The sequence below is a fragment of the Scyliorhinus torazame genome, chromosome 8, assembly GCF_047496885.1.
Source record: "Scyliorhinus torazame isolate Kashiwa2021f chromosome 8, sScyTor2.1, whole genome shotgun sequence".
In the NCBI taxonomy this organism is placed as follows: domain Eukaryota; kingdom Metazoa; phylum Chordata; class Chondrichthyes; order Carcharhiniformes; family Scyliorhinidae; genus Scyliorhinus; species Scyliorhinus torazame.
Window position 1 is genome coordinate 112,124,510 of NC_092714.1, and position 13,281 is coordinate 112,137,790.

Sequence of the window (13,281 nt, forward strand, 5' to 3'; positions counted from 1 at the left end):
GAAGGACCACCAGAAAAGGTTGCAGGAGAAGTTGGAGGACTTGGAGAACAGATTCAGGAGACAGAACCTGAGGATCGTCGGCTTCCCTGAGGGCAGTGAGGGTTCGGACGCGAGGGCATATGTGGCAAGTATGCTGGAAAAGTTGATGGGAGATGGGGCGTTTATGCGGCTCTTGGAAGTGGACAGAGTGCATAGAGCTCTTGCAAGGAAGCCGCAAGTGAATGAACCGCCGAGGGCGATGGTGTTGCGAATGCACCGGTTCCTGTACAAGGAACAGATTTTTGCGGTGGGCCAAGCAGGTATGGACCTGCCTGTGGGAGAACTGTGAGTTGCGCATCTACCAGGACCTGGGCGCGGAACTGGCCAGAAGGCGAGCCGGACTTAACAGGGCAAAATCATCCCTCTTCAAGATGGGGGTGAAGTTCGGGATGTTGTATCCAGCGCGTCTTTGGATCACGTTTGAGGGCCAGGTACATTATTCTGAATCACTGGACGAAGTTATGAACTTTATCAATGACAAAAGGCTAGCAGGGGATTAAGGTCACTGAACCCTGGGGGAGGGCATTGCGGTGGCGATTTGGTCAAAATCACTTCTGTGTTGTTTTGAATATGCAGTGCTCTCTGTAACAAGGGGTTATTTTCCCCTTCCTTTTTTCTTTGGTTTTCGTTGTGATAAGATGTTTGAGCAGCTGCTCAGAAATGTAAGTTAACTCTGTTCCATTGGAAGCTGGGTAGACGGATTTTTTTTCTACTGTTTGTTTACTGGGGACTGTGATGCTTTGATTATTTTTGTCCAAGCCCCGGGGGGGGTGGGGGGGGGGAGAGAACAATGGGGAGATAGGATGTCTGGTGCCGTGGGCGGGAGCTACCAGGCTGGTTAGGTTAGCTAGCTCATGGAAGCACAGTGGGGGGTGAGCAGGTGATAAGTTTGATATGGGGGGTTGGGTTTCTGGTGCTGTTACCAGGGGAGAGGGGGGTGGAGAGACGCTCTGCTGACAGGGGAGGAACTGTTGCTAGGTGTCAAAAGGGAGGTCGAGGACAGCGGAGCCCCGAGGAGGCGAGAGACGCGAGCTGGTGGCTGGCCTAAGAAGGGTGATGGCTAATCGGCGGGGGGGGCCCCTGGCTTGGCTGATAACTTGGAACGTCAGAGGGCTAAATGGGCCGGTTAAGAGGGCTCGTGTGTTCGCGCATCTGAGGGGATTGAAGGTGGATGTGGCAGTGTTACAAGAGACACACGTAAAGGTTATCGACCAGACCAGATTGAGGAAGGGGTGGGACGGCCAGGTATTCCATTCAAGGCTGGACTCTAAGACCAGGGGTTTCGCGATCCTGATTAACAAACGCGTGGCATTTGAGGCAGGTAGAATCGTGGCAGATGCGGGGGGCAGATACATTATGGTGAGTGGGAAGCTTCAGGGGATGCGGGTGGTACTCGTGAATGTATATGCACCAAACTGGGATGATATGGAATTTATGAGGCGGGTGTTAGTTAAGATCCCGGACCTAGAGTCACATAATCTTATCATGGGACGAGATTTCAATATAGTCATTGATCCAGGATTGGACTGGTCAAAATGTAGGACAGGGAGGCTGCCAACCGTTGCGAAGGAATTAAAGGGGTTTATGGAGCAAATGGGGGGAATAGACCCATGGAGGTTCGGACGGCCAAGAGTGAAGGAGTTATCTTTTTTCTCCCATGTCCACAAAGTATATTCTCGGATCAACTTTTTTATCCTGAGCAGGGCTTTGCTGCCGGGGCTGGTGGATACCGAGTATCGCGGTGTCGGATCATGCCCCACATTGGGTGGATCTACGGGTTAGTATGGAGAGAGGGCAACGCCCGTCATGGAGGCTGCATGTGGGACTATTAACAGATGAGGGAGTGTGTGGTCGGGTGAGCAAGTCCATCCAGAACTATTTGGAAATAAATGACACCGGGGAAGTCTCGGCAGCAACGGTGTGGGAAGTTCTGAAGGCAGTGGTTCGAAGGGAGTTAATTTTGATACGGGCCCATAGAGAAAAGGTGGAACGAGCAGAGAGGGATAGGTTGGTTGGGGAGATACTCCAGGTGGTAGGAGATATTCGGAATTCCCGGACGCGGGGCTACTTAAGGAGTGGCGGAGGTTACAGCTGGAGTTTGGGCTATTATCTACAGGGAAGGCGGTGGAACAACTGAGGAAGGCAAGGGTGAGCGGTGTGTGAGTATGGAGAAAAGGCCAGTAGAATGCTAGCACACCAGCTGAGGAAAAGGGAGGCGGCCAGGGAGATAGGGATGGTAAAGGACAGAGATGGCAATGTGGTCCTTGACCCATTGGGGGTGAATGAGGTGTTTAAGGACTTTTATAGCAAGTTATATGAGTCGGAACCCCCGGCTGGGGTGGAGGGGATGAGGCAGTTCCTAGGTCAGCTGAGGTTCCCGAGGGTGGAGGAAGAACTAGTGGAAAGGCTGGGAGCCCCAATTGAAATTGAGGAAATAATGGAGGGACTGGAGGTCATGCAGTTGGGCAAGGCCCTGGGGCTGGATGGCTCCCCGATGGAATTCTACAAGACGTTCTCGGAGATATTGAGACCACTGCTGGTGAGGACAATTAATAAGGCAAGGGAGAGGGGAGTCGTTCCCCCAACAATGTTGCAGGCCACGGCATCGTGTAAGAACGCAAGTTTGGGGGCACTGATAACGGAACCTCTGCCATTCTCGCCGGCCCAGTATTCCACAAGCCCGGTGGTAGTGGTGGCTCTGAGAGTCTGGGGGCAGTGGAGGAAATATAGGAGAACAGAGGGAGCATCGGTCTTAGCCCCGATTTACAACAACCATCGGTTTGTGCTGGGAAGGCTGGATGGAGGGTTTTGAAGATGGCAGAGAGTAGGAATTGAGAGGATGAGAGATCTATTTATAGACAGGAGCTTCCCTAGCTTGAAGGATTTAGAGGAGAAATTTGAACTGCCAGCAGGGGATGAGTTTAGATATCTGCAGGTACGGGATTTTCTGAGAAGGCATGTTCCGACCTTCCCGCTCCTGCCACCACGGGGGATACAGGACAGGGTAGTTTCCAGAACATGGGTGGGAGAGGGGAAGGTATCAGATATCTACAAAGAGCTTATGGAGTCGGAGGAAACTCAGGTAGAGGAACTAAAGGGTAAGTGAGAAGATGATCTAGGGGGAGAGATAGAGGCGGGTGTGTGGGCAGATGCCTTAAGCATGGTTAACACATCCTCATCATGTGCCAGGTTTAGCCTGATACAATTTAATGTAGTTCACTGAGCACACACGACGGTGTGCGAGGTACGCGGGAGGTCCAGCAAACCATGTCCATATGTTTTGGGCATGCCCGAAGCTTGGAGGGTTTTGGCCGGGTTTTGCTAAGGTTATGTCCACGATACTTAAAACATGGGTGGTGCTGAGTCCAGAGGTGGCAATCGTTGGAGTGTTGGAAGAGCCGAGAGAGAGAGGCTGACGTTTTGGCCTTTGCCTCCCTGGTAGCCCGGAGACGGATATTGTTAATGTGGAGGGACATGGAGAAAATAAAGTTCGCCCTAAAAGGGTCAATGTTAGGGTTCGTCCGGAGGTGGCAGCCGTTCGTCGACTTTCTCGGAGAAAATTAAACTGTCAGCAGAGGCAGAAATCTAGGGGGGTGGGGGGGGGAGGTTAGGCTATTGTTTCATTGATTGGGGGTGTGAAGTATGTGATGGGGATGGAAATGTTTTATGTACAATGTTTATGTTGCTGTTATTGTTATTATAAAAACTACAAATACCCGAATAAAATGTGTTTTTAAAAAAATGTTTGCTGAGCTTTCACTTCGTTCAGTTCCAATGAAGGACTTTATGTCTGAATCATTAAGTTACATGTCCTCTTCTCAGATGCTGAGTGGCCTGATAAGTATTTTTCGCTATTTGTTTTTGTTTTCCAATTTCATTACAATCGATACTTGTCTCAAAACTCCCTGACATTTATGTGATGGGTAATTCTCCTCACAATGCCTCTCCTCCATTATCTAGCTTTGAGCAACTGCCCTCACTTGGTCACACTCTTATTCAATTGTAACTAGAATATTTCCACTCCCACACATTCATCTCCAGGGTTCCCAAAGGATCCATCCTAAGTTCCCTCTGTAGTGATCTGCATATCTGTGTATATATACAAGGGGTCAATGTAAATGCAATACAACTAAGCAATCACTAGAGGGAGCACGGGAGATGTATAAATATAGACAAACAGGACGTCAGGGACTCTTCTCAGGAATGGCAGCTGGTGAACAGGACACAGACAGGCAGCTCAGATGTAACATAGTATAAGTAATGGAGAGCGAACAAACTCAAAATAAAGCATCTACTTCAACTATAAGACTACGAGCTTTATTCAGACACAAGGAATAACGCATGGTACCAGGAGACGTCAGAACGCTTACTATAAGATTACACAAGATGCAGACAAAGAAAAATCGAAATGACAAGAAAACTTGTACCGGACATTCGACGTGGGAAGACTTCGCTGATTTAATGGAATTTGTTGGAACTCCACCGCAGCTGAACACAACCGGTAATTTAAGTAATAGCTGGAAAAGTTTTAAACAAATGTTTGACATATATATCATTTTGAAAGCAGCCTCAGAAGAAAATAGCACTGCTCCTCGCAGGACATGAAGCTTGAGAAATATATAACGGCTATAAATACTTGAAAGGTGAAGACAACACCAAATTAGAAGTAATACTGTAAAAATTTGAAGAGTACTGTAACACCAGTAACAATGCTGCTTTAAGACATTCAATGCTTGGAGACCAAATTGCACAGGGAATGAGTGATGCAAAACTCAACCAATCATTACCAGAACAGAAAGGTTTAACGCTGGAAATCGCGATTGACAAATGCAGATCACAAGAAAAAAGTAACTTTAAGTGCTTACCTATAAAAAAACGACGAGAAAGATCTTTTCCACGGGTCTAAAGCAGTTAAAATGGCATCTGAGCACATTTTAAACTGCTGGGGAACAGAAGACGCAAATCTGTGTCTGCGCAGGCAACCGCAGCCGCGCATGCGCAGTTGAAATCAGCCATTATGCACGAAGACCGTTCTGCGCATGCGCAAGATGCGCAAGCGCAGTTAAAAAAAGAAGTTTTGGGTGCAGATCGATCTGCGCATGCGCAGTTTATAAAAAAGTGTACTGTAAAGGAAAATCGATTTGCGTATGCGCAATCGATTCCTACGCTTTTACGTCACGAGCGGCATGACATCATCAGACGCAGACCATGCCCACTTAAAGGGGAAATGCCTGAAAATCACAAACAAGACCTTTAAAGGCCCAAAACCACCAAATTCAACCTCAAAGGGCTCAACACTGCCTGAACTTCTACCAGCAGTTGAAAATACCTTTTGCAGCACCCTGGAACAAGCAGTTTGCACCACCCAAAGTGAAGAGCGCAATAACAAATCCAAAACCAAAGAAGATAATTTGTTCATTGAACATGAAGAGAACGATAACAAATCCGAAACAAAAAAAGATGATTTGTTTAATCGAACAATACTACTCAGACATGGCTGAGTTATTCGGATATGCTGATCACAGCATCAACAACACAGTTGCAAAGCTCAACACGACTCTACTCATGGTAGATGAGTCCAATACCATGATGCAATGGCAGATCGTCGATACATTGGATGACAGCAACCTGTCAAATACCAAAGAAGAAAACAACGCCACACAGAGAGTACTGAATGACTCCGTTGAGAGAGCACAGATCGACTCCACAGAGAGAACACTGCACGCCTCCACACAGAGAGCGATGAAAGACTCCACAGGGAGAGTGACGCAAGCCTCCACAGAGAGCTCATTCACAGACTCCAAAATGGAAGCAATTAAACACTCCATAGCGAATGCCATGCATGATCAAGACCATGAAGGTCCACCCACGGTATCTGAGCAACCACAAGCAGACAATGCAAGTCTACCCACTGTATGTGAAAACAGTGACAATGTGATCACAATCGACATACAGGATGTGCAGGATCACAGCGAGACTGACAGATCTCAGCTCGTCTGCACAGAAGCACTCAACAATCAGAGTCGGGCTACTCATGAGTCCAGAGTAACCATGTCAATTGAAACCTCATCCACTCTAAACTACCCAAAAGAAAATGAAATCTTGAAGATTTTGACTCCAGAAGAGGAGCACCAAGACCCACAAGAAAATGAAATCATGAAGATTTTGACTCCAGAAGAGGAGCACCAAGAAACCAAAGCTGATTCAAATGAACCAGAAATAACTCCGGAAGAGGAGCACAAAGAGATCAGAGATGAAGCAAATGAACCAGAAATGACTCCAGAAGAAGAGCACAAAGGAAGCAAAGACGAGGAATTAAATCCACCACAAATGACTGATGTCACCAAGACCAATGCAACATCAGATCATTCTCACAATCCTCAAGAAGAAACACTCAATGAAACAGCAGATACCACAAAAGGACACTGACACCAATAACTTGGAGAATTACTCAAATTATCCACACGGAGCAGTCATTGAGCGCAACAAGAACGATAAAAACCACAAGAAGCACAACAGAAACAAGAACAACAGCAACAAGAAGCACAACTAAAACTACAAGCACAACTTCAAGAACAACAACAAGAAGCACAACAAAGCCACCAACAAGCACGACAAGAACAACAACGACAACAAGCACGACAACGACAACAACAAGAACGAAAACAACAAAGAAAGAAACAACAACAATGAAACGACCTGTACAACATGGCACAACTCTGCACATGAAGGACAATGCAACAGCACACTCCAAAACAATGACAAGAATACAAACAAACTATGGCATGACAATGAATCTCACGAATTCACATTTGCTCCAGAACAAACAAGCACACCAGCTTTCAAGGCAGATGACACACTAAATCAATACCACAAGCACAGAAAAAAGTCCTCGGTAGTCAACATCAGTGACCATTCAAACACCTCGTGATGACGTGTTGGTTACTTAAAACAACAGCACTGATGACATTCACAAAGAAGTTACAATATCAATATCACCACGTCAACAACAGGGGAAAAAAACCTCAACCAAACAAATTCATAAAGTTTGGACTCATCAATATTTTTATTAAGATTGGACTCATAAATATTAATTGGCTTTGTATAATAACCAATATCATCACCACTTGTACAGATATACATATAAGTAATCTAACTGTTTTGTACAATTTTCTTTAACAGTGTACAAAGAATATGTAAAAGAAAAAAAGGGGGATGTAGTGATCTGCATATCTGTGTATATATACACACAAGGTGTCAATGTAAATGCAATACAACTAAGCAATCACTAGAGGGAGCACGGGAGATGTATAAATACAGACAAACAGGAAGTCAGGGACTCTTCACAGGAACGGCAGCTGGTGAGCAGGACATAGACAGGCAGCTCAGATGTAACAGTATAAGCGCTGGAGAGGGAACAAACTCAAAATAAAGCATCTACTTCAGCTGTAAGATTACGAGTTTTATTCAGACACAAGGAATAACACACCATCCTTTTCCTCATCTATAATAAGTCCCTTGATGACATCATCAGCAGACAATGGTCGGCTTTCTACAAGGCACAAAGCAAGGAGTGGAGCCCTCTTCACTTACCTGGATGAATGCAGCTCCAACAACACTAATGAAGCTTAATAACATCCAGGTCAAAGCAACCTGCTTGATAAACACCTGAGACATTCACATCCTCCCCAACCAATGCAATAGGACATCAGTTTGAATCATCTACACCCATGCAATGCAGCAACCCGCCAAGGTTCCTTGGACAGCACCTCCAAAACTTTGACCTTTACCAACTAGAAGAGCAACAGTTGCACAGGAGCACCATTACCAGCATGTTCCTCTCCAAGTCACAAGCCATCCTGACTTGGAAATATTGCCATACCTTCATTTTTGTTGGGTCAAAATCCTGGCACTCCCTACCTAACAGCACTTTGGGAGAACCTTCACCTCATGAACAGCAGTGCTTCAAGAAGATGGACTGCCTTTTTAAGAGTAATTAGGATTGGCCATGGGCAGCACGGTGGCGCAGTGGTTAGCATTGCTGCCTCACTGCGCCAAGGTCCCAGATTCGATCCCGGCTCTGGGTCGCTGTCCGTGTGGAGTTTGCACATTCTCCCCGTGTTTGCGTGACAACCCAAAGATGTGCAGGTCAGATGGATTGTCCATGCTAAAATTGTCCCCTAATTGGGAAAAAAATGAATTGGCTACTCTAAAATTGATTAAAAATAAATAAATTAGGGTCGGCCAATAAATTCTGGCTTTGCCACCATCGCCTCCAATGCATGAGCAAATAAAAATAAAACAAAATTATCCCAGTCCACTGTCTGAACAGGTTTGTTCGTAGCCTCAATGTCCTTTAACCTAAGATCAGTTGCTATTCTGATGTCCTCTCCATCGAAAGACTACCCACCTCTGCTCCTCCCTCAAACCATTTACTGCTGAAACCATTATTCATGGCTTTGTCACCTCCAAATCAGATTATTGCAATGCCTTACTGGCCAGATTCCCATCCTCCATGTACATCAGCTCATCTAAACTCTTCTGTATCTTATCCCACTTTCCCCATTTTTCAGGCCCTGTTCTCACTGACCTACATTCACCTCTGCTGCCACAATACCTCAAGTTCAAAATTTGCATCCTTATTTAGAAATCCCTCGATGACCTCAAAACTCCTATTTTTATAATTTCCTTCAGTGTTAAACCCAACCCCCATCGCTCCAATAGTCTTGTTCCGCTTACCTCAGCCCATCCTCTATCCTGCCATTTATAGTTATGCCTTCATACTCTGAAATTCTCTATCTATATTGCTCAGCTTCAACAACTTCCCACCACCCAAAAAAAAACCTACCTCTGACCAAACTTTTATTCAACCTTCCTAATTGCTTCCTCTTTGGCTCAGCATCCGTTGTGTCTCTGTGAAGCAACTGAGGTCATTTTTTTATATTTAAATTGTTAACTAAATGTAACTTCTTGAAGCACTTAGCGGTTGGAACTGGAATATTCAGAAATTTTTGACATCTCATAAATCATGAGCCGTTGTTTTGCAGCAGCCCCACTTATTAGAAACCAACTTCATGGGCAGAACTTTGCGCTGGCTGGGAGCGAGAAAACCGGCGTGTAGCTCTCCAGCTGCACAACTGAAATTTCTCTCCACATTCTCTCGCACTTTGTGCAGCAAAAATCTGGAGGCCTGGCTGCCGGTGTCACACTGGTGGGGTGCGGCCTGATGGAGCCGGCAACGACAGCTCCACAGTAATCGGGCTCTCTTTTTAAAGAGCATCTCAATCTGCATTAAACCAAAACTCTCCCCAGCCCCCATGGACACTGGGTACCCCCAGCATGCTATGGGGAACTCCCACATCTCCCCCCCCGCCCCGCACAGCCAAACCCCAGATACACATACGTACAGAGGAACCAGGGCAAAGCCCCCCCACACTAAAGCAGAAGGGCAACAACCCCCCCATCCACACCACACAGGGGCTGGTTTAGCACACTGGGCTAAATCGCTGGCTTTTAAAGCAGACCAAGGCGGGCCAGCAGAACGGTTCAATTCACGTACCAGCCTCCCCGAACAGGCGCCGGAATGTGGCGACTAGGGGCTTTTCACAGTAACTTCATTGAAGCCTACTCGTGACAATAAGTGATTTTCATTTCATTTCACATGCACCAGGACACTGCCCAAGCAGGTCCCTCCCCCTTCCTCCCTCCACGGGCTGTTCTTACCTCCCAGACACAAGAAGCATCAGGTTTGTTGGGGACTGCAGCTAAGGAGATGGCTGGCTGCAAGTGTATCCTGAACACCAGAGTCAGACTAGTTCCCCAAAGAGATTTGGGGCAGCACGGTAGCATTGTGGATAGCACAATTGCTTCACAGCTCCAGGGTCCCAGGTTCGATTCCGGCTTGGGTCACTGTCTGTGCGGAGTCTGCACGTTCTCCCCGTGTCTGCGTGGGTTTCCTCCGGGTGCTCCGGTTTCCTCCCACAGTCCAAAGATGTGCAGGTTAGGTGGATTGGCCATGATAAATTGCCCTGAGTGTCCAAAATTGCCCTTAGTGTTGGGTGGGGTTACTGGGTTATGGGGATAGGGTGGAGGTGTTGACTTTGGGTAGGGTGCTCTTTCCAAGAGCCGGTGCAGACTCGATGGGCTGAATGGCCTCCTTCTGCACTGTAAATTCTATGATAATCTATGATTGAGAGCTTTGGTAACGCAAAGCAAAATACTGCGGATGTCGGAATTCTGAAATAGAAATAGAAAATGCCAGAAACATTCAGCATGTCTGGCACAGAAACAGTTGATGTTTCAGGTCCATGATCTGCATCAGAGATATTTGGAATTCTCACGAAGAAAGGTTGATGGACAGTGTCGGGGGTCACAAGTCTGGTGCACTGATGATATTGCACAGTGAATCCATTCATGGGGGCACTCAGGAAATGGAACAAAGAACAAAGAAAAGTACAGCACAGGAACAGGCCCTTCGGCCCTCCAAGCCTGCACCTACCATGCTCCCCATCTAAACTAAAATCTTCTACACTTCCTGGGTCCGTATCGCCTCTATTCCCATCCTATTCATGTATTTGTCAAGATGCCCTTAAATGTCACTATCGTCCCTGCTTCCACCACCACCTCCGGCAGCGAGTTCCAGGCACCCACTACCCTCTGTGTAAAAAACCTGCCTCGTACATCTCCTCTAAATCTTGCCTCTCGCACCTTACACCTATGCCCCCTAGTAATTGACCCCTCTACCCCTCTACCCTGGGAAAAAGTCTCTGACTATCCACTCTGTCTATGCCCCTCATAATTTTGTAGACCTCTATCAGGTCGCCCCTCAACCTCCGTCGTTCCAGGGAGAACAAACAGAGTTTGTTCAACCACTCCTCATAGCTAATGCCCTCCATACCAGGCAACATCCTGGTAAATCTCTTCTGAACCCTCTCTAAAGCCTCCACATCCTTCTGGTAGTGTGGCGACCAGAATTGAACACTATACTCCAAGTGTGGCCTAACTAAGGTCCTATACAGCTACAACATGACTTGCCAATTCTTATACTCAATGCCCCGGCCAATGAAGGCAAGCATGCCGTATGCCTTCTTGACTACCTTCTCCACCTATGTTGCCCCTTTCAGTGACCTGTGGACCTGTACACCTAAATCTCTCTGATTGTCAATACTCGAGGGTTCTACCATTCACTGTATATTCCCTACCTGCATTAGATGTTCCAAAATGCATTACCTCACATTTGTCCGGATTAAACTCCATCTGCCATCTCTCCGCCCAAGTCTCAAATGATCTAAATCCTGCTGTAGCCTCTGACAGTCTTCATCGCTATCCGCAATTCCACCAACCTTTGTGTCGTCTGCAAACTTACAAATCAGACTAGTTACATTTTCCTCCAAATCATTTATATATACCACAAACAGCAAAGGTTGCAGCACTGATCCCTGCGGAACACCACTAGTCACAGCCCTCCAATTAGAAAAGCATCCTTCCATTGCTATTCTCTGCCTTCTATGACCTATGATGTGGAGATGCCGGCGTTGGACTGGGGTGAGCACAGTACGAAGTCTTACAACACCAGGTTAAAGTCCAACAGGTTTGTTTCGATGTCACTAGCTTTTGGAGCGCTGCTCCTTCCTCAGGATTCACCTGAGCTAGTGACATCGAAACAAACCTGTTGGACTTTAACCTGGTGTTGTAAGACTTCGTACTGTTCTATGACCTAGCCAGTTCTGTATCCATCTTGCCAGCTCACCCCTGATCCCGTGTGACTTCACCTTTTGTACCAGTCTACCGTGAGGGACCTTGTCAAAGGCCTTACTGAAATCCATATAGACACCATCCACTGCCCTACCTGCATCAATCATCTTTGTGACTTCTTCGAAAAACTCTATCAAGATAGTGAGACACGACCTCCCCTTCAGAAAACCATGCTGCCCCTCGCTAATATATCCATTTGCTTCCAAATGGGGGTAGATCCTGTCTTGAAGAATTCTCTCCAGTAATTTCCCTACCACTGAGGAGGCTCACCGGTCTGTAGTTCCCTGGATTATCCTTGCTACCCTTCTTCAACAAAGGAACAACACTGGCTATTCTCCAGTCCTCCGGGACATCACCTGAAGACAGTGAGGATCCAAAGATTTCTGTCAAGGCCTCAGCAATTTCCTCTCTAGCCGCCTTCAGTATTCTAGGGTAGATCCCATCAGGCCCTGGGGACTTATCTACCTTAATATTTTTCAAGACGCCCAACACCTCGTCTTTTTGGATCTCAATGTGACCCAGGTTATCTACACACCCTTCTCCAGACTCAACATCCACCAATTCCTTTTCTTTGGTGAATACTGATGCAAAGTATTCATTTAGTACCTCACCCATTTCCTCTGGCGGCACACATAGATTCCCTTGCCTATCCTTCAGTGGGCCAACCCTTTCCCTGGCTACCCTCTTGCTTTTTAGGAACATGTAGAATGCCTTGGGATTTTCCTTAACCCTATATCTCTTCCTATATCTTTTCCTTAACCCTTAATCTCTTCCTGATATTCCATTCAGTCAGTTTTCCCCTGCTGTGCAATATTTTGGGCAGCTCTCGTCTAGACTAATCTGGTAGCTTAAACCAGCTACTGGAGAGAAAACGAATTGGGTGGATGGAAATTTTGCAACACCACATGCACATTAGCTACATAACCCTGCCAGTCATTCCCATTTACACGCAAGATACTCTGTACAACAAACTAGGAGCTTGTTGATGAGAAAAATACCAAAATCTGCATAGAAAGATCTATGTTTCTATGTTTATTTTCCTAGATCACCATGTCCAGCCACACAATTTCCTCCACGTCGATCCTCAATATCCTCAAAAACATCAAGAGAGTCACAGCGCCGTTCTTATAAAACACAACTAAAAGTTTCCAAAATGAGAAAGATGTATGGTTTGGATGAAATCAAGCAGGTAAAACCATATGATTTACATACAATGTTTTAATTCCCTATATTTTGTTCCCTAAAGAATTATGACTGCATGAGTTAATCTAGTGTTTGTCAAAATAGTTAAATTCATTTTATTTCATATTTACTTATCAAGTAAGTTAGTGAAATGATCAATTACATGGTCCACTTACTGTTTTCACCCATTGGAAATGGGCTTGTGTGGTTTAATTCTACCTTTGAGCACAGCCAGCTGACCTCCAGCAGAGCCTTCACATCTCACTTCTGCATCATCACCTCCAAACTTCTCCAAGGATGTATCCA

At 46.1% G+C, this 13,281-nt stretch overlaps 1 protein-coding gene across 2 annotated transcripts in view; it reads left to right on the forward strand.

Moving 5' to 3' along the window:
• Positions 1 to 13,281, forward strand: part of c8hxorf58 (chromosome 8 CXorf58 homolog) — a 59,467-nt gene that overhangs the window by 42,003 nt on the left and 4,183 nt on the right. For both annotated transcript variants that reach the window (XM_072514038.1, XM_072514037.1), the window contains one exon: positions 12,838 to 12,982. In XM_072514038.1, coding sequence (XP_072370139.1) covers positions 12,838 to 12,982 — 145 coding nt within the window. The remainder of the gene's footprint in view (positions 1 to 12,837; positions 12,983 to 13,281) is intronic.